We start from the raw sequence: 27,568 nt of genomic DNA on the forward strand, positions 1-27,568 counted from the left end.
GAAGCGGCCCCCGTGTGGGCCGCCGCGCTGCCTGCTGGGAAGGGTAGTTCAGGTGGCGGGAGGGGCCGAGCGCCCCCTGCCGGCCGGGGCAGGCCGCACGCACGACCTCACACACGAGCCACGTGAAATGCAGCCGCGAAGGCGCGGTGGTGGCGGGAGCCGAGGCGGTCGGGCCCGGGCGTTCCGGGAGCGCCTCTGCTGCGCGCCCTGTGGCAGAGCCCGTGGTCTCCGGGCAGGATCTGGGCTGGGCTGACCCGGGTGCTCGGCCTGTGGGCGCGGCGCAAGCGGCTCCAGCGCCGACGGCGGCTGGCAGTACGGGCCCCTTGCTGCCCCTGTGCTGTCAGATCTAGGCCCCGGGTTGTGGGAACAGGGCCCCAATTGCCTCCAGCCCCCCCCGTGCCTGGATCGGTGCCGGGCTCCCCTGCGCCCCGGCTGCAGCCCAGGCGGCTCGCCAAAGAGCCAGGAGGTTGGCAGCAGGCGAGCCACTTCCAGTGCCGCTTCCCCCGGCTCCCGCACTTGCGCCTCACGGCCCAGCCCAATCGGAAACTGAGCAGCGGGCGCGGGACTGGGCGAGGCGCCGGCGCCGTCCCGGGCCAGAAGACGGAAGGCCCTTCGCGCTCCCCCACAGCGACCGCGGCGGATCCCGCGACTCCGGGAGCTGGGGCTTCCCCGAGACCGCAGGCCCCGGTCCGGACTACAGCTCCCAGCGGCCCCGGCGCCGGAGGGGTCGGCCCGGGCAGGCGCCCGCCCCGCACGCCGCAGCCATGGCCGAGGAGGTGGAGAGGAAGCCGGTGCTGGAGACGGTGAGTGCGGGCAGCCGCTGCCCCCGGCGCGGGGCGGAGCCGCCGCGCGGAGCGGGACCCGCTGTGCTCCGGGGCCGGGACCGGAGCGCGGGTGTCTGCGCGCCGCCGCCGCGCCACGTGCTCGCCTCCCCGGGGTTGTAACCACCGCGGCGGGGGGGGGCGGTGTTTTGTCGCATCTCCAAGGGGTTGGTTTCGCGCTGGTTCTGGTTCTCTCTTTGAATGAGAGGGGGGCGGGGCCAGGAGCTGGAGCTAGACAAGCAACGGGGAATTGGAAACGCGCGCCCCCGACAGCGCTGCTCGCCTGTTTGCACCTGCAGCTGTAGCCAGCAAGCGGCCTGGCCCAGGGAGGAGCCCGGCTGGGTTAATTTTCCTAAAGGGTCTGAGCACAGTTGCATCAGGTTTGAGGCTCATAAGGTCTTTTTGCAACTATGAGATGACTTACTGTTCTTCTAGTATCTGTCATCTCCATGAACTTTTTTTATGAATAAGGGGATCTTTTTAATGCAAGTTAAGCATTCCCAACATTGCTAATTAAGGTGTGGAAAATCTAGCCCTCAATCTAACCTGTGCTTTGGAACTGGAGTGAGCAAGAGGGCGGAGGGGCAGAGACTAGCTATAGAGCCGCAGGGGAGTTGCACATCTGCTCCTAATCTCTCGCCTGTTGTCATTTTGGAGACAGCGGGTGCATCTACATGAGACACTAACAGCCCAACAGCCTAATAATACTGTGCGGTAGCCCATTGCAGCACAAACAGTGCCAGTACACTACTGCCCAGTATTATTAGGCTACTGCACAGTAATGTCACTAAAAAGGTGTTCGCTGGAGCTACTGTTACTGCGCATTTATTTAGTACTTGATTGTTTACCCATCCTCTTGCAAAATATGAAACATCATAACCAGAAGGAAATAATTCATAGAGGTGCATTGATACATTGTTCCAATATCAGATCTGTACTGATATAAAAAAAATTGACTGTCGGAAATCGGCTTTTTTGCCTGATGTGGCGGCGCAGCAGGTGGGTGGTGAGGAGCGCAGCCTGGCAGCTTGCAGAGCTGCATCCAGCTGGTAAGTGGAGCTATGGCTTGTCTGAGGTGGGGCAGAGGCTCCCATCCCTATGCACATCCCAGGAGGGCACGGGTGGGATGTGTGCCCCCCAGATCTGCATGGGAGGGGTGGGCTGTCACTGCAGCGTGGGATCAGGGCTGCCTTGGGCTTTTCCTGGCAGGGGCTGGGTCAGACTGCTAACCGCACAGGGTGGGCAGTGGCGCTGGGTTTGGGCTACGGTGAATTTTGGGGTGGCTGCAGCCCCCACCCCATAACCCCTCTCCCAGTGCTGCTGCCGCCCACCCCAAGCACAGCACAGCTCAGCCCCTGCTGGGAAGAGCCTGGCGCAGCCCCTGCTCCAGCTCTCAGTGGCAGCCCCCTCCTTCCCATGCAGATGTGGGGCGACATGCCCCCCTGAGTCCTCCTGGGGTGCTGTCAGCAGCGGGAGCCCCCCCTCCCTGCACCCCCCAAACAAGCCATGGTTCCATCTTGTGTCCCACTCTGCCTTGGCTGGGCAACATCTGCCCCAGCCCCACTCCCTCCCTCCCTCCCCCTCCCTCCCTCACTACAGGGGCCTCGATCTGCCCCTGCCATGCCCCTTCCCTTCCACCTCCCCTTCCATCACAACAGACTTACCAGCCAGACACTGCTCTTTGCTGCTGGGCTGCGTATCAGAAATCGGATCGTATCGGATGATATGCATCTTTAAGCATCATTTGTTGGTATCAGCCCCAAAAAATCTCTCTTGGATGCACCTCTTTAACATACCACTTACTATCAGACAACTTCAAGGTAAATAGACTGCTCAAACTTTTTATCTGAGCTAAATTTGCACAAAATGAACTTTGCCAACCAGGAGATCTTATACCAGGGGTGGGCAATTATTTCAGGTGGAGGGCTGCTTACTGAGTTTTGGCAAGCCATCAAAGGCCGCATGACAGGGAGCAAGGGGCAGATAAATATTAATTTTCTAAATTTTTTAGGGGCCCGATGGGCAGGATAGAATGGCCTGGTGGGCTGGCCCACAGGCCATATTTTGCCCGCCCCTGTGACTTATACCTTCAACTGTCCTGTGAAATATGAATTTGCATTTCTGCCTAGGAGAAATTTTACCATCTTTGCATTTTCCTATGCCTGAAGAAGTGTGTGTGTACCCAAACGCTTGTGAATAAAGAATTTTTTTTGCAAATATCTTGTTGGTCTAATAAGGTATAACCTCTACCCAGAGTTCTGATTCCAGTAACCTAAATCCAGTTGAAACATCCTCTCTTGGAAAAATGTCTACTGGAGCTGAAAGTGGTATGAAAATTATGTAGCTAACTTTAATTGATCCAGCTCAGCAGTGGTGCAGTTAAATGGTTAATGTATGCTTCTAAAAATGCATTACACATGTGTATGGGGGGAAATTGCATTCCTTTGCAGCAGTGAATTACTTGGAGGTCAGTGCATCCCTGCATGTAAGGGAAGAATTTTTTTTTTCTCTGGGATTTGCAGAAGCATTGGGGGGCCATCCAGACCCACATTCAGGTTCATAGTCTACCAGTGGAAGTTGAGGGTGTTATCTGTCTACATCTGTCTCAGGGTAGTAGCTGTTTGCTAAAAGAAAATAATCTGTTAACTGTTTCCCCTCTGCTTAGTGGCAAGGTGTGGTAATAGCTCTGTACTGTATGCATTACCAAGAGAGAGCTGCAGATCTAGTCATCTTGCACCTAGTGTAATTTACAGAAATGTATAAAACCAACACCTATTCTACCAGGGATTGTTTTTGTGTTTGCTTGCCCATCCCCTGTAATAAGCTGTTTGTCAAGAGGTGTGAAAGTATGATTCAGAGTTAGGATTTCTTTTCTCCTCTTTAGAAACAAGAATAACTTTGTCCAGTGTTTATCTGCACCACAGCCTGTGATGCCAGTTTGTTCTGGTAACATCTTTTATGATGCTAAATAATATTGCTGACAAGTTAATAAGGTAGATTTGATTTAACTCAAATCGATTTTAAAGTGTCATTTAAATAACAATTTAAATCACTGGTCAGGAAGCCTCGATTTAATCATTGTTTTCTACAAAAAGTGCATCCTTGTTTGCAACCTTAATGCATATAATTCATAGATGTTAGGGTCGGAAGGGACCTCAATAAATCGACGAGTCCGACCCCCTGCATAGGCAGGAAAGAGTGCTGGGTCTAGAAGACCCCAGCTAGATGCTTATCTAACTTCCTCTTGAAGACCCCCAGGGTAGGCAGTGGGGTCCCGCAGGGCTCGGTCCTTGGACCGATACTCTTTAATGTCTTCATCAGCGACTTGGATGAGGGAGTGAAATGTATTCTGTCCAAGTTTGCAGATGACACAAAGCTATGGGGAGAAGTAGACACACCGGAGGGCAGGGAACAGCTGCAAGCAGACCTGGACAGGTTGGACAAGTGGGCAGAAAACAACAGGATGCAGTTCAACAAGGAGAAATGCAAAGTGCTGTACCTAGGGAGGAAAAATGTCCAGTATACCTACAGCCTAGGGAATGACCTGCTGGGTGGCACGGAAGTGGAAAGGGATCTTGGAGTCCTAGTGGACTCCAAGATGAACATGAGTCGGCAGTGTGATGAAGCCATCAGAAAAGCCAATGGCACTTTATCGTGCATCAGCAGATGCATGACGAATAGGTCCAGGGAGGTGATACTTCCCCTCTATCGGGCGCTGGTCAGACCGCAGTTGGAGTACTGCACGCAATTCTGGGCACTGCATTTCAAGAGGGATGCCGATAACCTGGAGAGGGTCCAGAGAAGGGCCACTCGTATGGTTAAGGGCCTGCAGACCAAGCCCTACGAGGAGAGACTAGAGAACCTGGACCTTTTCAGCCTCCGCAAGAGAAGGTTGAGAGGCGACCTTGTGGCTGCCTATAAGTTCATCACGGGGGCACAGAAGGGAATTGGTGATTGTTTATTCACCAAGGGGCCCCCGGGGCTTACAAGAAATAATGGCCACAAGCTAGCAGAGAGCAGATTTAGACTGGACATTAGGAAGAACTTCTTCACAGTTCGAGTGGCCAAGGTCTGGAATGGGCTCCCAAGGGAGGTGGTGCTCTCCCCTACCCTGGGGGGTCTTCAAGAGGAGGTTAGATAAGCATCTAGCTGGGGTCATCTAGACCCAGCACTCTTTCCAGCCTATGCAGGGGGTCGGACTCAATGATCTATTGAGGTCCCTTCCGACCCTAACATCTATGAATCTATGAATTTACAGCTCAGAGATAGATGGAGGTTTCATTTTTAGAAGGTACACACTATATATTTTAAAGCAGTGATTTATTTTGATACTTTTTCAGATTTAATTTTGCAGCTACATCAGAAAACCAAATCATAATTCAGTTATTTTATTTATCACAGCTAATTGAAGTGGATACTCATGAAGTCATTGGGAGGTGAATTATCTCCAATTCACTAGATTACTCATGGATATTTGGGGGATATTTTTGCCACGTTGTATAAGGAGGACAAAAACAACCATCACCAAAAACAACAGACATCTACATTGTTTTATTTAACTAAAACAACAAGCTTACACATTTTGAATATTTTTCTTCAACAACAAACATGCGTATTTATTTTAACAAAACAAATGTATGTATTTTTGAATTTTTAACTATTTTAGTTATAAATGTGAAATATGTTTTTAACAAAAATTAAATAGGTTATTTCAGCCAGGTTAGTATGATAAACTTAAAATATTTGCAGAGAGACAGTAGGACTGATGGATAGGTCTCATCTCCATGTACTTCTGTTAACAAGGATGTTATCCTGGGAGATACAAAACCACAGTTTGAGAACTGAAATGCTTAGATGGGATCTTCTAGACTGAGCACTGAGTCCCATTGGGTTCAGTTGTTTTCTTTCATCTTTACTAACCTATAGAGGAGCCTCTGGGAAGCCCATAAGATAGGGCCCCTAATATAGTGCATGGCCTCTTGTGACCTATTTATAAAACCTTTTCTAAAAAGGTTACATTAATATATTGTCTCAAATAGTATCAAAATACAAGTTATAATCCATATTCCATGGTATTATCTTTGAGCTTTAACATATCTTAAACTAAAACCATTTTTATATAGGTTTATTTTTTTTAAAAGCATCTAAACAAAAAACATTAACACACATGATTAAAAAATCTCATTTAAATAAAAACAATTTTTTAAAATTAAATTTATTTTTTTAATCAAAATTTTAAACCTACCCTGCAAGTTAAAATTGCTAACCAATGGACAGAGGGGGAGAGGAATCAAGAGAAGAAAAAAAGCTGTGTTTGTGAAAGTGGATGAAGTAGAAAGATCCAAGAAATTGCCTCTCACTTTGATTCCTTAAAACATTTGAACTGTGGTTTGCTCAGGGAAGGATTGTCTGACAGGGGAATATGAACGATGAAGCCAGTCAGGCTGAACTATTCCCAAATCGCCTCAGATAAGTGCCTCTAGTGTCTTCTTGCAAACTTTCAATGAAGATATTCTTCAAGTTCCCTAGACAGCATGTTCCATCGTCCTTTTTTTAATAGGTGGATAGCATTTTCCTGAGGTTGGACCTGAATCACATTTGCTGCAGTTTAAACCCGTTGCCATGTCTCCTGCCCTTTGTGACAGAGAAGACCAATGCTTCTCAGTTTTCTTTATGGCAGCCTTTCAAATATGTGAAATGGAGTTAAGTCAGGATAAGTTAGGACTAACATTACCTAAAAAATGCCTTCCTTTTAAGGGGAGTTGCTGAACTCCTGTGAAAACCAGGCCTAGAGCTCATGAACAAGTGGTGTCTTCTGAGACCGGGGGGGCGCACCATTTGTAGGCGGCAGCATCGGTGGTGAGTGGCAAGTGGGAACAGCGGTTGGGGGGGGGGGGGTGACTACCCGCAGAAGCTGGCAGCAGTGTCAACAGCGGCCAATCTCAGGGAGGGCACATGCCCCCCCTGTGCTTGCCCTATGAGTCGCCTATGCTAGAGCTTGCCCCAGGTGATCAGTTTGATGACCATCAAAACTTTCTTGTGGTGGATATTTGCCCAGCACTCTAGCTAAGAGGTTCTCAACCTTTTTAAACACAAAGCACCCTCATTAAACTTAAGGCTGTGTTCAGTTTTGGGCACCCCATTACAGCAGGGATGTGGACGAACTGGAGCGAGTCCAGCGGAGAGCAACAAAAATGGTGAGGGGGCTGAGGGACATGATTTAGGAAGAAAGACTGAGGGAACTGGGCTTATTTAATCTAGAGAAGAGAAAACGGGGTGGGGGGGAGGATTTAATAGCAGCCTTCAACTACCTCAAGGAGGGTTTGAAGGAGGATGGAGCTGGACTCTTCTCAGTGGTGGTAGGTGACAGAACAAGGAGCAATGGTCTCAAGTTGCAGCAAGGGAAGTTTAGATTAGATATTTGGAAGAATTTTCTCACTAGGAAGGTAGTAAAACACTGGAACAGGTTACCCAGAGAGGTAGAGGAAGCTCCATCCTTGGAGATTATCAAAACCTAGCTAGACAAAGCCTTGGTTGGGATGATCTAGTTGGGGATGGTCCTGCTTTGAGCAGGGGGTTGGACTAGATGTCCTCCTGAGGTCCCTTCCAACCTTCATTTTGTATTATTCTAAGGAATTGCTTGGAAAATGCCTGAGCTTTCACTCTTTTTTTTTTTTTTGACTCCTGGTTGAGAATCATTCCTCTAGACAGACGCATGTTGGCAAGATTGTTCACCTCCGTGGCAGGACATCTAACAGTTGTGTTTTTGCTGTTGAACCCAGCTTCTTTTCTTATTTTAACTCAGTGGGCACCAGCAAGATAAGCCCCGAACCCTCCTAGTGCCACTCCAATCTCCTTCCCAGCCTAATCTGTTGCTTTGCTTTCTGCTTCCTTCACTATGTTCCCTGCCTGATTTGCTGCTTTGCTTTTTGCTTCCTGCCCTGTCTGTCTCTGTGCTGCCTGTCCCCTCCCTGATGTACTACATGCCCCACACAGGCTTACCATGCCACACAGGTTGGCTGCCCCTGCTTTTGAACTGTTGTAACTTGTTGCTCCCATAAAAGGCACGAGGGGGCAGCAGAGCCTGCAGTTGCTGTGTTGGCAGTCCTTTACCAGTACCTTGCTTGTTGAGCAGGCAGTAATTTATTACTCTCTGCATGGCTTTGCTAGTGGGAAGGGGGCAGCCAAAATGTAAGTAGCTGTATCAGGGAAACAACTAGTTTCTTCCAGTAGTGTCTGGTTTTCATTGAATGGTTTTCAAAAGAAACAATAGTCAGTGATTGTTCTTACAGAAGGCCTGATCCTGCAGATCTCTCCTCACATGAGTCGCTGTTGCTCATGCAGTCGCTGCAATTTATTGCCAGTGGGCTGTGGAGAGAAGAAAGAGACTGAGGCAGCCAACCACATGTTGTGATCTCCAGTGGCCAGATGTTATGCAGACCTGTATGTAATAAAATAAAGAAAGGGGACTGAGCTTGGTGGCTTGGTGAAAGACAGCAGGGCATCTAGGGTCAGACATAGACCCTGTTTCCTAACTAATCACTCTTTTTTACTTGCATACAAGATAACTTGTGGTTAAATTGACCTTTCAGATTTCCCAACATGAACCCAGGTAAAGACAAGTGGTTCATAAAGATACCTTGTCTAGCCAGTCTGATCTCTCTGTGCAGTGCTAATGCATCCATCACTGCGGTATCTGGGCACCAAGCATAATGTTAAATAATTCATAATCATAAATCACAACCCCTCTAAGCAGGGCAATCTTTTATATGATGAGAGGTTGCAGCGATTAAGATAGCTTAGCCAGAAGAGGCTAATCATGCCTGAAGCATGGGCTGTCAGGATTGAGGGCTAAATCCTGATCTCACTGGAGGGGATACCTTGAATAATCTAAGGAGGGATGGGGGTCTTTTCTGTCTCTAACATCTTTTGGGAGCTGGAGAAGGCTTGATTGATTTGTGCATTTTAGATTATAAAAGCTCCTGATAAAACACATTGGTTATTCCCTTATTCTGTTGTTCAAGGACCAGTTGCTGAAATGAATAGCAAGTAAATATATAACAGAGAATATTGCTGCACATAGGAAATAGAATTCCCCACTCCAGGAGGGAGAGGAGATTTTCAAGTGAATAGTGTGGAATGATTTCTAAATGGGCTGGATAACTTGACACCATTAGGTGTAGTCCACACTCTATTGTGTCCATGGTTATCTGACTCCCTTTGGAAAGACTCACTAAAAATGCGCTCGGACAACTGAAATTGTTTGGATAAGTGAAATTGCAGGCTCTTGTTGTTAGCATGCGTAATTCCTCATACAATGCATAATATAAAACCATACTGAATGTAATCCTAGAGATATTAAATAGAGTAAAGCTTAAAGAAGAATTTGTTATGTAACACCGGGTTACAAAGTTGCTCTTTGGATGAGGAGGATGGACCATTCAGCTTTCTTCTGGCAGAGCTTCAGTTCTCCTCACCCAGCTCTGATGTGTCCACAGGCAAAGCTCCTACATGGTGGCAGAACCCTCCTTTTTGGCAGCAGAATTGCACCACATCTGCCAATGAGGCTTCTGCCACGTAGTCCCTGCACTCCCCCCTTCTTCCCCTGGTTGCCATGGTCCCTTCAGCAGCTGTTGCCCTCTCTGGGTGCACGTCCTTTGGTGGGCCAGCTGCTGAGTGGAGCCATGTGGGGCTGCCAGAAGCATGTGAATGTGCATGTCTTCTAGTGGCAGAGCAAGGGGAGTACAGGCAAGCCCTTAAAAGCTTAGAGAAATCCCGCTTTGTGCCTCAGGGCACAAACTGGTTGCTGTGAGGCCCAGAAAGCAGTCGTCCTGTGCACAGCACAGTACAGTTTAAGAAGTATGCTATCTGAAGGAAGGGTTTTTGCCTTCTGCCACATCATCAGGTAATGGCCACTGCCATAGGTGGATGCCTGACAAGATGGACCTATGGTCTAATCAGCTTTGACAAAACTTGCATTCCTGTGGAGACCCGGAAATATATCAAAGGGATCTCTGTGGAAAATGGGAGAGAAAATCAAGGTTCTGTGAACTAGACAGGTTCAGCACAGCGTGTTCCCTGCAGTTGCATGAAACTGTGGGCCTCTGGCTTTTATCTGCTGGATCAATGCACTAGTTTCTCACAGTGCAGTAGGTACACAGAAAAGCTAAATTCACTGTAGTGTCTTGCCTGAATTATTGGCTTCTCAATCTGCTTCAAGAACTCTAGCCTGGGCTCCCTCAGTCACTGGACTGAGCATGCATTTCACATGTAGTATGCACAACCCTGTTGTGGTGTTAAAATAATCATTGATACATCTGATGCAGTGGGAGCATTTTGTAAAGTGATGTCACTGACAGCAGTCTATTAAATTCATGGTAGTTCCATTTTAAAATCCTGTTTCTCCAGCATTTATCACTGAGTTTCAAAGATTTGTTCTGGAAGACCATGTATATATTTTGGCACAGGAAAGCTCAATTTATCCCTAATGACAAGAAGGATGGTCTTATGGGAAAGCACTAAATCAGGGCTCAAGAGATGTGGGTTCAGTGACAAGCTTTGTTACAGATTCCCTGTGTGACTGGACTGACCATTAAATTCCTCATTGCCTCAATTTTCCATCTGTAAAACAGGCATAATAATCTTCCTCTTCTCCCATCCTTTGTTGGGTTTGAACCATTTGGGGCAGAAGTCAACTCTCACCACATGTCCATTCATTACCCAAAACATTAGGGCTTAGATCATGTTTAGGGACTCTGAGCCCTTTCTCTTCTTTTCAGGCCCCTTTGCAAGGCTCATCTGTTTTCTCCTACTCCTTGCAAAAGGGTGGGTTGAAGAGCAATGTGATAAACTGACAAGGGAAGTTGGTTAGAGAGAAGGGACTGGCTTAAATGGGCTGCTTACACCCTGACAGCTGGGACTGGGTTTGTGAAGGACAGGCAATTAGAGCTTGTCCTTCATTTTGGTGCAGTTCAAAGGTGACACAGGTACCTGAAACCTTAGAAAAAAGGGATTTTGGCTATTGATCTACACTAATAATGTCATTACTCTCTTATAAGTCTTTACAGCCGTATAGGGCTAGACTGGGAAAAATACCCATGGCTTTCAGGGAAAAATGGGAGGGGAGGGCATTAGGCCTTAGGACTGCAGGAGGAGGCTGGGAATCAGCTTGTTTCTCACCAGTGTTACCAGTTCCCCAGCTGGCCTATGACCGTGGTGCTCAACCTTTTTCCCCAGTGGGCTGGAAGCTCAGTGCCTGGTCTGACTATATCTAGATGGTTCCGATCCAGTGCCTGGGGCCAGTGCAGCAGCCACCATTTGGCCGTATGGAGGGGGGTGAGGAAGAGACTGGCCTGAGCCCAGCCCTGCTGTGGGATGGGGGGCTTCACCCAGCTCGGAGAGGGTAGGGGGAGAAAGGGACTTGGCATCAGCCCAGCCCTGCAAGGGAAAATGGGGCAGTCTTAAGGGGGGGCAGGGAAGGAAGGGGCATGGCCCATCCCAACCCTGTAGGGAGAAAGGGTTGCAGCCTGGCTCTAACTGGGCACTACGGGGCTTGGGGTTTGGGAATTGGGCAGGTGTGAGGGTGGCCATATTAATGGCCACTGCTTCCCTGCTGCCAAATTTCTGGACCTGTGGAGAGTCCTGCAGGCCAGGTGCAGTGGCTCCACAGGCCGTATTTGGCCTGTGGGCTGGAGGTTGAGCACCCCTGGCCTATGATAAATCATTTATGTCTTGTTATCCTGTTCCAATGAAGTTTCTTCTATCAAGTTCAGGTAGGCTTCCTGCCTTAGTTTCCTCTTCCATAAAACTGAAGATATTTCTCTTCCCTTTTGAGAGGGAGGAGTTTTGAGGCTTTATTTATTGACAGTTGTGAAGTGCTGTAAAAATGCTGATGAAAGAGGCTCTGTAAATACAAAGAATGTATTCTAATCGTAATGTTGTTGTTGAGTCACACCACCAGGAGTTGCTGGGCTTTCTGAATTCTGTAGTCTAGCAGACCTTAGCTATCTGTCTCCTTTTCTGACAAAACAGCACGTAATTTGCCCTTTTTTTATAACATCAAGTATGCTTCTTGTAATACCTGCTTTGGAAGACTATTGTAACTTTTGGGTGTCATTGTGTGATGGGAAATGAAGGGGATTGTGAAACTTCTGGAGTGACCTGAGATTGGGTTGTGGGCAGGATGTGAAAGATCAGTGCTTTGTAGCCTTGGCTCCACACTTAACCTTGAAGCATCTCTCTGAGGCACAGAGAGGAAACGATTGGGGATGTCTGGGCTCATCAGGCTCCACAGCAGCTATACTTAGCCTGGAGAGAGGTCAGAGGCACAGCAGCGAGCTGATGGCTGGAAGATTAATTAGGTGCTTTGTTGGGTTTGGAAACAATCCCAAACCCAAACCGGCCTTATTGGAGCTTTTAGCACTTGGTGCTGTTGCCAGGTGTCTGAACAAAAAGTGCTGGGAAGATTATGAATCGACTCCTGTGCACAGCCTGGCAGAGCACCTCAAGATCTGCTGGTGTTAGTGGGAGAGGAAAACACTTAGCTTCTCACAGGATCATTCCTAGTGTATGAACATGCACACTCCCACTGTTTTCCATAGGCCTAGATTTTGTCTGGAGAGTCCAGATTTTTCTTTGCCCCATTGAAAAGCAAACTTTCTCTCATGATTTTTCATGTTGCCCAGGTGCTTCCACTCTGAACTGAGCTGGAATGGGTTAGATGCATGTGACTCTGCTTTGAGTAGGGACTCGGACTAGATGACTTCATCAGGTCCTTTTCTAGCCCTGTTTTTCTATGATTCTCTCCTTTTCATTGTGGAATCATTCTGATAGGGATCCAAATGAACTGTGCTCTTTGTGCCCAGTTGTGTGCAATTTCTCTAATATAGGCCCAGCCCTAGTTGCTTCAGAGGGGGTCTTCAGTCAGCTGAGGCATAACTATACATTTGTGATCTTCTTGGTTTTTCTTTTTTTATCGGTGGCAGGTCCAGGCAGAAGGGACAGATGGAGACTGTGTCACATTTGTGTTGCATGATGAGGACCACACACTTGGCAACTCTCTCCGTTACATGATCATGAAGAAGTAAGTGGAGTCCTTAGAACTAGTACAATGTCAGGGCAAAGTGCCCTGTCTCCTCTGTAACTAGCTTCTAATATCCGACATCATCAGGCTGCTTTGTCACTGGATGAATACTACAAAATTGTGTCCACACATATTGATTGGGTCCTTTAAATAAGTGCACTTTGACTGCCCTGTGTCTCCTTTGGAATGAGTGTCTACAGGAAGGGTAATAGGAAAAGCCAGTGTTCGGGTGTTAGAGAAGCTAATTTTGCACTTGCAAATGCCAGTTTTTTTTGCACTGGGAGCCAGATTCCTATGCTTCATCAGTCAGAGAACAGGAAAAGGCTTATCTGGGTCAGGCAATTACTATTTGCGAGGAGCTCCAAGTTAAAAAGTTATACCTCTAAAATTGTTAGAGGAGAATTTTATTTTGTGGATAATTTCAAATGACAACATGCAATAGTCATCTGAGCTGCTCACAGACAAATTGCCTTCAGCAAAATAACAATAAGCTATTCACTGGGAATTACATTCTGTACTCTGTACAGTGTTCTCTGAATGCAGCCTCTGGGGCAGGAGGACAGATGTCAGTTGGACCTGCAGCACAAAAAAGGGAGAAGTCTTGGCCAAGAGAGCAAAGAAAATCCTTAAAGTGGCCAATGACCCTCAGGACACCAGGGATTCAGCTGCAGGAAATAGCTGAGGAGTTCAGATCCCTGACTGCCATTCCCCAACTTTCAACCGTTCTTTACATGTCCTAAGGCCAGGGTGACAACTTGAGTGGTCCCAGGCTCTGGTTGTATGCCTCAGTCAGACCATAAATTTCATTCGCATAGTAACTTTAGCAGGGGTGCATGAACTTGCTTCCATATCCATCCCATCTTAGAATCCACTGCACCTGATAAGTCACCTGCTCTTCTGCATGCTCAAGTCAAGGGCTGGGTGTGAAAACTGATTGCTATAGGAACATATGGAGTTGGGTCTGAGCAGCTATATTGATTTCAGTAGTACCTTAAAATTGTACATCTCCACAGTTGGCTCTGAGAGTCCACCAGTGCTTCATCTCTGCCTTTCTCTGCCCCATAGCCCTGAAGTGGAGTTCTGTGGTTATTGCATCACTCATCCCTCTGAAAGCAAAATTAACTTCAGGATCCAGACCAGAGGTATGGTGTAGTTAGGTTTCCTTTGGGCCTGTAGTAGTTGTTTTGTTGCAGTTCCCCTTGTCAGGATCTAATATGACATCGGGAATCTTCATAATGGAGGAGAAAAAGTCTTTATATTCCCCCTCTGGGCATCCTTGATCCCACCTCCTCTGCCAGGCAGCTACAGCTCCTATCCTTCTTCTCCCAGCTGGGAGAGCAGGCGGGGAGGCAGCTGCCTGAACTGTGAAAGCAGTTCTGAGAGGTAGTGATAGAGCTGGTTTCTCTCTGCAGTCCTGCAGCACAGAGGTGTCCTCTGCAGGAACGTGGTGACCTGGGGAACAGCAAGGTCAAGACTTTGCTTAGCCCTGGACATTCTACCTGGTATCATCACCCCCCCCCTCCCAATTTGCTTCTTGAGGTGTCCTCTTCCTAGTTAGATCCTTAGACAGGATTCAGCTTCAGGAAACCAAAGATGCAGTAGTTTATAGAGCTGGATGGGCCTATATTGCAGGCCAAAGAAGAGTAAAGTATTAAATGTGGCCCGTGGTGTGGGACATATTTTTGTGCAGTATTGTACATTCCCCAGAATCTACGTTGATGCCTTCAGGGCTTGCTAGGAGCTGTACCTGCCATTGCAAGAGTAAGGTTGGTAAGATTCTCCATTACCACTGTTCAGTAGCTTCTGATATTATTAATTGTAAGAATATTATCCAAACCTTTTAAAACCTTAGCTAAGATATAATGTATAATGTGCCTGCTGATGCACTGGGAATTGGCCCAGATCCTTACCTTATCATGAGGTCTGCTAAAGAGATCTTTGGTCATGTCATTACACACCTGGGCTAGCCTCCCTGGTCCCCTGATGCAGCCAGTCAGGCCCCACCCATGTTTGATGAATGTTGGATTTTTTTTTTTTCCTGAAGGGGGGATCCCAGCTGTTGAGCCATTCCGGAAAGGGCTGACGGATTTGATGGATGTCTGCCAACATGTGCTCAACACATTTGAGGTGAGGTCACTGCTCCACATTGAGAAGATTCTGGGCCCCTTCCCTCTCTTGGAGAAGTAACTAACTATGTCAGTTGACAGACAGAGGATCACATTTTCACCCAAGGATCTTGGTAGTTAAACATTTTCCAAGTGAGTCCTGCCTTGCTCTCCTGGTGAGATCAGTTAATACATGGAAATAGTGTGGTATTGTAGCTAGAGCAACAGTGAGGAGTCAAGAGACTTGAGTTCCCTGACCAACCTTTAATTGCTGCCTGCCCTTAGGGAAATCCTGTGGTCTCTTTCTGATTTAGTTTGCCTACCTGTAAAATTGTCCTTCACCATTTTACCAGGATAGGCTTCATTGGCAATAAACTGAGAACTGGAATCTGCTCAACCTTTGCTCACTCCTTCCCCAAAGTGAATGGACTTAAGATCTGCAGAGGAAGGGTCCAGTTCTGTCTGTTCCTGTTGAAGTCACTGACAGTAGTGACAGCAGCTTCAGCGGGAACAGGAGTGAGGACTAGGTTCTGAATGAGCTCCCAAGGCAGGTGGCAAGACATCTGTATCAATAGACTGGCTGATCCCGAGGCCAGGAGATGCTGCTCAGCCTTCCCAGCAGTGATTGCATGTTATAATGAGAAATAAAACAACCATTTCTTGGAGCAACTTAAGCTTGTGAATCTCTTTTCCCACCACAAGACCCACATTGATCCTCTGCTGTTTACAAGTGGGAGCTCCAGGTAAGCAAAAATGTTGCCCTTTTCCTTTCCCTTTGTCTTAGGTGATGTGTTATGAATCAGAGGTTCACATGAAGAACATGGTGTGGGGTTGCCTTCCTTTTAATTAAGCAATCGTATGCCTGTGACATTCATTTTCTGTTCTCATTTGTAGGCGAGCGTGAAGGAATACAAGGCCCAGAAGGAGGCAGAAATGGATTAGCCCCATCAGACAGATGTGTGTGTATATAGGGCTTATTTATGCTTAATGGGAAGAGGTTTATTTTTTATGGCAGTTCTGAAGACGACCCTGCAGTTTTTCTAATAAACAGTGTAGAGCACAGACCACACCACGTTCCACTCCATTCGAATTCAACATGGATATGGGAAAAAAGAGTTTCTTTGGGCCTGATTCTGATGTCCTCTGTGTTGTTTTTATTCCCTCATTTTCCCCTATGTCAGGGAGAATAAAATTAAGCTAAGTGCATTTGCAGATAGAACAGTTACGTCAGTTCTTTCTTCCTTTAACCTGTAGGAACCTGAAGTCATATTCCCACATGAATCCATATTCTTAACATCTAGCAGGGCAGGGAGCTGCAGCCCTTATTGTGCTCCAGGTATTACTGTTGCCATAAGAAACAAGATTCCAGCTCAGATGTCAGACCCATGTAGGGTTTGCACTGAGCCAAAAGCACATCTGCAAGCTTTACTAGTACTTCTCAGCTAAACCCAGCAGCTTGTGCAGAAATTGAGGGGTTTCTTTGTTAAAACAAAACGAGTAAAGAAAAGATTCTAGATCTTACTGTTACTCAGAAAATACCTTGCATGAAAATAGAAGTGTTGGTGTATGCCTGAGTCATCAGATGAAATATGTGCTGTGTGTGACTCATTGCTTGAGCCAGATGAATGAAACATCTTGCAGGGTTTTATCCAATAAGGTACAGCTCACCTGCATCTCCCAAATTCCTAAGATACTGAAAACACCTCTGCTCATTTCAGCACTGCATAACTCTAAAGCCCAACAGTGCCACTTTAAATGTGAACACTGGTCATCTTTTTTAGCAGAAAGAGCACTAAGCTACTCTAGGACTGTTGTGCATTTCAGTGGAGTCATCATCTTTAAAGATCAAAATGTTTTTGATTTTTACAGTGCACAGTGGCTACAGGTATGAAGATTGGTGTCTGTTGGCATCTTGTCCACTACATCATTACATATAAAAAGTGTAATGTTGTATAAAATAGATACCTATCAATTTACCTATCAAGAGTGAAGTGATCATTCTTACCCCTTCAGCTGACTGACTCTTGCTAAGATGCTTGCACTGGAGGGAGAGAGGGAGATTGTGTGTGATGTGTGGAGACACCAAAGGAACACAAGAGCTAGAAGGACAAGTTGGAATTCTATTAAGTGTTTAGCACACTTCCCTCACCCCTTGCCCATTAGTAAGAAACACCCAGAGTCTTTCCTTTCAAACATGAATATGTTTTATTAACATACAGAAGAGAAGAGGGACGTAAAATGTTGTGGTCTGTTATAAAATGTTTCTTTCAAATACAAATTGACACACTTCATCCCTGTGATGGGTTGGCAGTGCTTTGCTTTCACAGATGATAGGTCAACAAATCAGTGGTTTTCCTGGTTTTCATAATAAGATTCCTTTCTTTCCCTATTCACTGCAGTAGGCTAATCTTGTCCATTTCAATGTGATGCAAGGTTGTGGCAAGCCGTTGGCTTGGAAGGGCATAGCAAGCTATTGGCATTTTTCCTGCCTATAGTGCTGCCTGTTGACATTGCTGAGATTCTTCTTGGGTTTGGGGCACACCTGGGGTGAGTTTGATAGTCTCTGCCTGGTTAGTTCCTGGCCGGTGTTCAACTGAGCTGTGTAAGGGAATTTGCAGTCCCCATCTGCCTCAAGATGGCACTGTTTGTCTCTCCTGGTCACCAAGTTCACTAACCCAAATGAAAGGGAGACCTTAACAAAAATAAGTATTTTAACAAGCAGGAAGGCAGTTTCCCTGGAGGGTGAAATACAGGGACTGACTCACACACAGGCTCATCCCATGACTACTCAGCTGAGAAGTCCTACAGACAACAGACAAGAGAACAAAACCCTTGTCGTTTAAATAATCTGAAACCCAGTTGGCTCCTGGCAGCTGATGGATAAGTTCCTAGGATTTCTTGAGATGCATGGAAGTGACCCTTTTTGAGCCATATGTTTGGTTGTAAGGCCCTCCTTGTCTTTTCTGAATTTCCTTCTAACGGAAGAAAGGGTACTTGCTCTCTTAGTGATGCCATGTGCCTCCCAGAACGGATGGAGAGTCAATGGAAATGTGATCTCACAGTATGTGGCTATGTCATGGCATTAGCACTTCACTAGTAATGAAGACTTGAGTCTGCAAAGCAGATTCCATTATAACTCCCTGTTCATAGCTTTCTTGAAATTTTTCCTTTTAGCTTGAATCTTTCTGGGTTTAGTTTAAGCCCAAAGGTGCTATTTAAAGTTGGGGAAATTACAACCATATCCATCTGAGATAAAGACGGGTTAAAATGCTAGAGCATCCTACTGGGTCCAGTAACTTTTTTCCATGCACTATTGGCTGAACTTTGAGATTAGTTGTGTTTGAAGCAGGAGTCTGAGGGAGCTACAGTGGAATGCAAGGGAATAACTGCACTTGGGGATACTGATGCCCTCATTAAACAAGCATGCAGCTGGAGCACCAGAATGCAGAGCTGGAATTAACTCATGGTAGCCAATTTGTTGCAATATTTATAACAAGTTGTTCTGAGATGGTTTTGAAACATTTAAAATGAAAATGTTGATGTGGGTGCAACTGCAAATGTGGAAATGATTAAAAGTGCTCCTGTAGGATGAAAAGGAATAGGAATGGTTTCCCCTCTGTGTCTGGCTGTTAAATACAGTTATCTGCAGTTCCTCTGTTACGTCTGAAATCTGTCTGTTCTGAATAACAAACAGTTGACAGCTCTTTCCAGTACCCCAAAAGCATGGAGCGGCTCTTGAAAGTATGGGCTATTTTGTATTTTGACCCCACCCAAATGTTGTTAACATTTTCAGAGCTGCCTAGGAGATTTAGATGCTCAATTCCCATTGACATTTATGGGAGCCATGCATTAATTTACTTAGCCCTACAAGCGCATAGGGCATGACACAGCAAGGGTTGCCCTAAAATGAAACTGAACCACAAGCTGAAATTGGTTGTTTTATTTAAAGTTGGGAGGAGTTCAAGTTGTATTGTCTGAGGTACCTTTCCATAACGGGTTAGTGATGGACTCTGGACACTTTGCCTGTGTACTGTCAGGCTAAGGCACGTTTCTTCCAAATTGTTGCTGCCAGCTTCATAAAAGGAAGGGGGCAAGTTTACAGCTATTTACAGACTGAGCTCCCTTCCTTCATCTGTGTTTTTTTTCTTGCCTCCCCTCTTTGTTCCAGACATCATCACAACTCTCAGCTGGGATGTGCCCAAGGTGCCATTCCTCAGCTTATGTACTGGCAAATGCTCCACAAGCCAGAACACACGTACCCTTTCCACAACCCCATACCTTTGAAGCACTAAGCACTTTGTCCTCATTTAATGTCTCAGTCCCTCTTGGATCAAGAGAAATAGCCCTAGTTACCATCTTTATGAAGTGACTTACTGTCCCCTTCATCCATCCCATATTCTGCAATGCTGTTGTGTCAGAGGCAGCCTCCCTTCTGACTGCTGTTCCCATGATCTTCACACCAGGGAAGATTCTGGCTCTTGCCAGCTCCAATTTTTTATGTGACTTGTTCTTAAGTACAACCCTGTGATCTTGGCATCACAGGATCAGATTGGAAACAAATGCCTGAAAATCAGCCAGCAAATGGTTCAGGATGTGAACTGCTGCAAGAGTCAAGAAACATATAGGCAGGAAGAAGGCAAATCAAGCTGTGTGTACCTGCACGCGCTAATGGGGTTCTCACACTGAGCAACTGTGCCGTTGAGTATCTATTGTTCATTCTGCTTCAGATTGTTTATTGAGGTGCTTTTTGCTGGCCTCAAGGCCAGCAGCCTTTCCTGCAGCATCACATGCACTTGTCCCCAGTGCCACCACAATTGTCAAATGCCACTTGCATCCTTTCCTTTCCCATAGGAACAAAGCTGCACATTTCCCTTGTGCCACTGGTTCTGCAGTGCTTCCCTCTTCTTCAACTTTCCCCTGCTCTCTTCTCTAGTCCCAGTTGCATCATTCCCTGCAATTAGAAATTCCTATCTGCTCCATGTCCTGAACAAGGTGACTTGCCCTAACTACAGATAGTCACCAGGTAATCCACTAGGCATTAATGGAGAGCTCAGTTTAACCCTACTTCAGATTCCAGAGTCTAGGACAGGGTATATGCAGATTAAAGCAGTTGGAGGTTAGATCACAGGATGAATGGGAAGGAAGAGAATGGGGTTTATATACAGTACATATATACAACATGATCATCTCAGTTCCCCTGCAAACTATGAATAACTATAAGAGATGTCAGAACCTTGACAAAAATAAGGATGATTAAAAAATAACTTCTATTGAGAAAGTGTCATCTACCCTGGAATATTTCAGCTTTAAAATCTTTCTATCATCTGAGGTCTGATGAATCTGAGTTCCACCATCTGCCAGTACAAACCACTCTGGCATGGAAGCCAGCAGCAGTGCTGTGCAACTGATTTTAGGAGGACAAGAAAAGAACATCTTGAATCAGCTCTATTGGATGTTGAGGCATGCAGACTGGAATTACTAGTCTGGTCAACTTTTTTCACTTAAAAAGTGGAGTGTTTGTTTTTTTTATAAAGCAGTTTCTCTTGGTAAAATTTTCAGGGCTTTTTCAGTGAATCCTAGAACTGGAAACCTTCTTAGCTGTCTTAATTTTTAGCTTTCCCTTTTTTTTTCCCTTCCTTGCTGCTCTTTCCTTGTTTGGCAAAATACATTTAAAAAAAAATCTCCCAAATGTGATAACCAAAAATTGCACATAGTATCTCAAGAAAATTATATATGCTGACAGCTGATCTTTTCTAAGACCTGTGAAAATGAAAATAATTTTAAAAGGTTGAATATTTTAGGAAAATTCTATATACCATATTTCAAGCAGCTCAAATATTCCTCCGTAATTCCATCATGCTTGGAATTATGGTCTAGGACACTGGATTTACAAACCCTGACTGCAGCATGGAGAACCTATGGCTGGCTCAGCCATTACAAATGGCCTGGATCATGTTTTTCTGTATAAAATGCAGAAATGGCATAGTTGTCAGTATAGCATCACCTCATCCCAGGGTAGAGCCTTGCCTCAGTATGGACATAAGGGAAAGAGCCCACTCAAATGAAATAACAATCGCCATCAGTAGCCAATCTGCATTGTCCTTAGGGAAGTCTCTGAACTGTGTCCTTGAGGGTGACCTGCTAGTGAAAGAAACTTCCAAATCATGGTTCTTCTATCTCTTGAAATCTTCAGCTTCAGATGTTTTAGTTAAATATGAGTTACTGGGCTCAGTGCAGAAGGACCTGGATGAAATTCTCTGACCTGTGTCACATAGGATGTCAGTCTAGATGATCTAATAGTCCCTTATGAGTCTACACTGTGGAGTGCTCCTTTTATCTAAGTTCCTGGGCAGAGTGTTGCTCAGAACCAATGGTGCTCAGCAATTCCTTTCCCCCTACAGTTCACTGACAAATTGCATGCCATGAATTTCCTGGCTCCAAGTACAGATCTGTCCACAGCACAACACCAGAGCTGATAGCTTCTGTTCTAAAGAGGACCAGGACTGGGACACTGTATAGTGATGCAAATCAGGCTTAAGTGAAAAGCTGATAGAGTGGAAGACTAGATGAAGAAATCAGGACATTGCCTGGTCCTAGCCTCACCCTAATTCTAGCCAGTGTTGCCATTCCCTTGCTTGCATTTACAAACACCAATGTAAAACAGACCTAGCTGGCTCCTTCAGCTCTCACAATAGAAGATACAATGAAAAGAAGCTACCCTATAGAAGGGAGGGTAGAAGCTACAGTAGGCTCTATACATATATATATAGCCTACACACACGTGTGTGTGTATAAGCTATAATTTCAAATACAGAACAGGTTCTTAACCCTGATACTACTATGAATATAACATCCCCTAAGAAGCTTTATTATATACATGCCATTGCCTTTATTACAGTATGGACACAAAGGGTGAAATTCATCCCCTGAGTAAACACCCAGCAGGAAATGTGAATCCAATGGGCTCCAATAGAACTTAAGTGGTAACTAGGGTTGGTGCTGGCTCTTTGCCACGGTGTGAATTTCATTTCTAGCAATTGTGTCCCAGCAGCAAAGAGGGGAAGGTGAAGTGCTGGTGATGCAGCTGCATCAGTTTTGCTTTGGGTTCTTAAATGGATCAAATCTGGAAATGATAATTCACCTTCCCCTGCTGATGTCCCTTGTCAGTTTCAGTGTGAGATCAATCCCAGCACCCCTTGCCCCATAGCTGGAGAGCAGTGGTCCCAGGGTCACTCATCTTTCTCTTTGTGGATTTAAAAACCAAATTATCCTTAGAGGAGTGCAGAAAAGATCATAAATGAATGAAAGTACAGGCAGGTTTAGGGTTGCAGTTATGGCCCAGGCTATGGCTGAGCTCTGAGTTGGGTTAAGGTGGGGAGTGAAGCTCCTGCTGTTTCCAGCAGCTGTAAAATGAAGGTGAATGATTCAGACCCATCCAGGAAATGACTGCGAGTGAGATAGACGTCTCCTTTCATCTCTTGCGGTGCTGTCTCTCATCCTCTCCCTCTCTCCCCATTGATTTATGTATCTCTAGGAAGAGCTGTACTTGTTACTCAAGTGGGAGCTGCTCCGGTCCAGACCAAGTTCCTGCCCATTGGCTTTCCACTTCCCAACAGACCCTTTATCATCCGTTGGTGTGATGCTTAGGGTCGGTCTCTGGCACCAGCAGCACAGACAGGACTGTGAAGAGCCAGAGAGAGATTAGGAGCCTGGACTGTGTTAGAAAGCAGGGGGAAATATTCCCCTAAGCATATCAGTGCAGGAAGGATGTTTTGTGATTAAATAACTGGAAGGGTTTTGGCCTGGGGAAAAGTATCAATGCAGATACCTAAGGACTCCTTAAAATAAGAATCAGGTGTCCAAATACCTTTAGTTACTTTGCAAACCTCAGCTGTTCTTTACAGACAGATAGGAAACATAGCGGGGTGCAAGAGATGTGGAGTCAATTTCCTTCCCTGCCACTGGGCACGTCTACACATGCATTAATGCAATGTTACTGTGCACTAAGTTTAGTACCTGTAATAACAGGTACTAAATGTGCAGTAACTGGTGCTACTGTGCAGTACTGCTGGTGCATGCTCTTTTAGTGATGCTAATGCACAGTAGGCTAATTCTACCATGCAATAGCTCATTAGCACAGCTTTTGCTGTGAAGCACTAATTGCACCGTAGAATTAGTCTACTGTGTATTAGTATCTTGTGTAGGTGTGCCCATTGACTCCTTGCACAATCTTGAGCAAGTCACTTTAACTGTCTTGCCCCATCTGTCACAGCTGAATCCTTGTTCTTATCTATTTAAGTTTTTTATCTTCATTAACATTAATCTGGGTGAAATTTTAATGTGGAATAGTGCTTCTCACTCCCTGTGAGAAGGCTCCAGAGCTAGAGCACTTTTGTCTATCCAGGTATAAATTAATCTGATTTCAAAGGTTTAGTCCAGAAGAGCTATTCTGGATTATAATCCCCGTGTAGACAAACCCTTAGATTGTAAATTTTTCTGTGTGCTAAGTACGGTACCTAGAACAAAAGGCTTTGAACTTGGTTCAGGGCCTCAGTACACTACTGAAATATAAATAATTATTCTACCAATAGCAGATAATTTAGGGGATTAGTTTAGGACTAGATTGTGCAATCCTTACTCACATGAGCAATGACATCAAATCCCATAGGACCATACTTAGAAGAGTAAGTGCTCACCAGGGTAAGACTTGCCCACTTCAACCTTTATGTGCAAATTATCTAGAAACAGATTTGGATTTAATTACATCTGAAATTATTTGATGAACCCTTTGCATGAAGGTATCTCAGTCCCTGGGTTATCTGTTCACCATTTCTCTCTGCTGTTAGCTCAAGGAAAGATAAAAATTACACTTGGCTCATTCCCCCATGTCCTTTCAGTGTTTCCAATGCTACCAGCCTTGCTGATATGGTAAACAGTGTTAGTCACAGTTTGTTCTAGATTGAGTCTCTTCACTCTGCTTCACAGTCTTGTCAAGCTGAGCAGGATGTGGGTATGGGAGCATCAATAACACCATTTGGGACCCTCTCCTCTGCCATAAAAAATAGCTGACTGTTTGCTTCAACTAGGTCATTCCCCAAAGAGAAGCTGATACTTCAGTGACTCCACTGAGAGGCAGTGTTATCTACCAAATGGCACTGGATTGAGTATCAAGACATGCAAGTTCTGTTTGTGGTTCTGTCATTGATCTGCTGTGTGCCCTTTGCCAAGCCACTTCCCCATCTCTGTACCTCTGTTTCTCCTCATCTTTCTCTGCTTGTTTGTTTAGTTTGAAGGCTGTTTGGGACAGGGGCTTTATCCTTCTGATTGTCTGAGCAGTCCCTAACACAATGTTGCTTAGGACTTGTAGGTGCAAGTCATATAAGTATTAACTGTCCTTCCAAGGCTCAAGCCTTACTCTGAGAAAGAAACAATTCTGCTTCATGCTTTGGCTAACCTCCACAGGATTCCATTACCTCTCTCAGGATCTAAATTGGGCAGTGTCATGGGGCACTTTGACTACTGGCACCTACAGCGAGTCACTGAAATTGCTTCCTACCTGAAAGCAGTTCTTGAATTTCCTGCTGACAAAGTAGAGAGCCACAGGATTGATGCAGGAGTTCAGAGAGGCCATGTTGATGCCAAAGTAATCCATGACCAGGAGGAAACTGGGAGGAGAGAGGAGAGGATAGAAGATTTGATAGAAGATTTTTAAGCACAAAATAAGAGGTTTCAACAGTGCACCAACCCACTGCTCTGTCTGGCTCCTAGCAGACATTATATTTAAGATGTGATTAACCAATTAATAGCATTTTACTTAATAACCTGGACACATGTTCATGTAATTAATGGCATTATAATGTGGGAAATAAGCCACAAACTATTTCACAAAATATGTGTAATAATTTTGTGGCTAATTTCCATCATGCCTTAAATTGAACATGTGATAGATTCCCTGCTATGCAGCCTGATGCCAGCTGCATGATGGGGCTCTTGGACTGGCCCTAGTGCAGTCCTGAGGCTAGGACCCACAATCAGCTGACTGTTGGTAAGTCCCAGCCCCAGGACTGCACTAGAGTGAGTTCAAGACTCCAGTGCAGTCCTGGGGCTGGGACTGCCAAACAGCTGATGGTTGGTCCCAGCTCCAGGACCACACTGGTTGCTGGGCACCTGGTTTTCTACTTGTTGGTGCAGGGGGAGTGTGGAATAATGGCTCCTTGCACTGGCAGGAAATAACAGTGCAACTGAGATCTGATCCTTGATCCCAACATCATGTGTGCCCTGGTTCAGCCCAGTACCGGGATCTTTACCTTTGCAATCACAAGCCAAGGTGGGGGACTTTGACTAAGGTGCTCCAGTGCTCCTTTACTTGTATCATTTGAGCATATATTGACAACCTTTACAGAAGCAGGACATTGTCTGTCACAGTTCCCCTGCTTTCCCTGTGCCAGGTTATGATGTTATATCTGTGTTGTGTCAGGGTTGATAGTAGTTTTATGTAGAGCTTAGATAATTAATTCTATAAGATTGCTTGGATAGGGATGATCCTGCCTTGGACAAAGGGTAGGATTAGATGACCTCTGGAGGTCCCTTCCAGCCAGTGCCATGGCAAGGAAGTGTCGCCCAGAGCAAAGTCCGCAGTGGCAGCCTACCCTCATCCCGCACACAGATCCAGGGGGCACCCAACCCCCCCATGCTTGCCTGTGAGTGCACGCAGTGGCGGGAGCCACCCTCCCTCCATCCCCATGTCCCCCCAGATGAGCCAGTTATGGCTCCATCCCACCCCCATCCCAGCTGGGCAGCACCTATTGGCACCCCTTAACTTTGGTGCCCGGGGCAGTCACCCCACTCACCCCCTCCCTTTCTATGGCACTGCTTCCAGTCCTACTTCTCTGTGATCACAAGTTTTAAGTGCAGTACAGTAGCAAAGGTCACTTTTTTGGTAGCCCCTACCTCAGCAGCTCACATCGGTTGGGGTCTGTCTGATCATAGATAGTCTTCTTTAGGATCCTGCTGAGGTGGAGAGGCAGCCAGCAGAGGGCGAAGATCACCACTAGGCAGAACACCGTCTTAGCGACCTCCCGGCGCTAAAACGCATGAGTGAGGACATGCTGGTCAGTGCATGCTGAGAGTGAGCGTGAACTAGAGGAGCAAGAGGGCACCCACTAGTGCACTCCTTTCAAATCCCCAGGTGCCCCCTGTAGCACCAGCATGTTCTCAAAATGGTAGTAATCATTGCACAATGCTAATAAGGGCTCATGGCTCCTTTGGATGTCTATGTGATCCCTTTTGATCCTGTTACACTGAAGCTTATATTATTGGACACTCAGAGAAACCCTGAGTGATGTGGGAGGGAGAGCACAGTACAAGCAGGACAAAACATCGGTGGCTAGGAATACCCTATGTGCATCCCAAGTGAGCAACATTGGGTGAATGCACGCTCAAAAGCCCTGCAAGCACACATCATCAATGGAAAGCTTTCCACTGGATTCAGTCAAGCCAATGGTGAGCTTGATTGACCACGGGGGGAGGGGGGGGGAGGAAAGATCTGTGGCAGCATCCACCGTAGTCTCCCTTAACCCCCTAGACAAGGGCTGTCCAAGCGGTGGCCAATGGACTGCATGTGGCCTGCAAGGGGTTAAATTGCGGTCCGTGCAGCTGCAGGACCCTCTGCATTGGCAGGGGTCTGAAATTCAGGGAGCAAATGCCACCACCATTTCCCCTTCCTCCTGCCCAAGACTCCTTTTTCTGCAACCAAATTTGGGGTCTTCAGTCAACACTGCTGGCTCAAATCACTGGCTAATGCAGTGGCTCCAGCAGCTGCTGCTCTTCAAGCAAAGGTGAGTCATCTAGCCTGTGAGAAGACCTATGGGCTGAATCCAGGCCACAGAACCAAGGAAGTTGGACAGCACTGCTCTACACATGTCCAAAAATAAGGGAATTTACAAGAATGAGAAAATAAGTATTGGAGCTGAGCATCAGAGCTAACCACTGTCCTGGTGCAGCAAGCTTGAGTCCAATATTCCCCCCAGTCAATGGAAAGCTACTAGGAGATCTGAACACACAAGGGCCAGCCATTGCAACCAATGAAACAGTGACATCTTCTTTGCATCCTTTTTCTGCTGTAATAATGAATCATGTATTTAACCAGCAGGCAATCGAGAACATTTAGAGACCACTGTGCTTTAGAGTCCCTTGGCTTCCCATATACAGTCAGACTGAGACAGAATAATGTTGCACTGTTACTCTTGCATGCAGATATTTTTAACTATTGCCTGGGTAACCCTCAAATGTATCAGTGGAATGAGCAATCACAGACCCTAGTAATGGGGAGATAGAGACCCAGTCATACCTGGGGATGGGTTCTATACCCAGGTATCCCTTTTCGTCCTGTGTTGTAGGAGGGGAAAGTTTATGACAACTTTACTGTTTGCAGTAGGGGAGGCACTCTACAGATTGATTCATTTGCTCTTCCCTTGAGGCTATCTGTGAACTTTGCTTCCCTTCAAATACAGTAAAGCATTTTCTTGTGGATGCTCAATTTGTGCTTTTCAAGTACACAT

The 27,568-nt window shown here is 46.0% G+C and overlaps 2 protein-coding genes across 4 annotated transcripts in view; one reads left to right on the forward strand and one right to left on the reverse strand.

Moving 5' to 3' along the window:
* The first annotated feature begins 177 nt into the window (after positions 1 to 177).
* On the forward strand, positions 178 to 16,227 carry LOC102560521 (DNA-directed RNA polymerases I and III subunit RPAC2). Of its 3 annotated transcripts, XM_059732635.1 has the most exons (6): positions 178 to 803; positions 12,806 to 12,903; positions 13,969 to 14,045; positions 14,948 to 15,030; positions 15,711 to 15,751; positions 15,903 to 16,227. In XM_059732635.1, exons 1-6 carry the CDS (start codon positions 765 to 767, stop codon positions 15,910 to 15,912), a joined length of 348 nt encoding a protein of 115 aa, XP_059588618.1. In that variant the 5' UTR covers positions 178 to 764; the 3' UTR covers positions 15,913 to 16,227. The 3 variants fall into 3 exon arrangements, with proteins under 3 accessions (XP_059588618.1, XP_059588619.1, XP_006258483.1); XM_059732636.1 differs by lacking the exons at positions 15,711 to 15,751; positions 15,903 to 16,227 and adding an exon at positions 15,362 to 15,677 and having other exon boundaries at positions 200 to 803; XM_006258421.4 differs by lacking the exon at positions 15,711 to 15,751 and having other exon boundaries at positions 298 to 803.
* A 962-nt stretch (positions 16,228 to 17,189) lies between these two features.
* Positions 17,190 to 27,568, reverse strand: part of LOC102560293 (endothelin receptor type B) — a 33,951-nt gene continuing 23,572 nt past the window's right edge. The window contains exons 6-8 of the mRNA XM_006258420.4: positions 25,959 to 26,092; positions 24,565 to 24,673; positions 17,190 to 22,688 (exon numbers count right to left, since the gene is read on the reverse strand). Coding sequence (XP_006258482.1) covers positions 22,539 to 22,688; positions 24,565 to 24,673; positions 25,959 to 26,092 — 393 coding nt within the window. The 3' untranslated portion in view covers positions 17,190 to 22,538. The remainder of the gene's footprint in view (positions 22,689 to 24,564; positions 24,674 to 25,958; positions 26,093 to 27,568) is intronic.

The sequence above is a fragment of the Alligator mississippiensis genome, chromosome 8 (genome assembly GCF_030867095.1).
Source record: "Alligator mississippiensis isolate rAllMis1 chromosome 8, rAllMis1, whole genome shotgun sequence".
Classification (NCBI taxonomy): domain Eukaryota; kingdom Metazoa; phylum Chordata; order Crocodylia; family Alligatoridae; genus Alligator; species Alligator mississippiensis.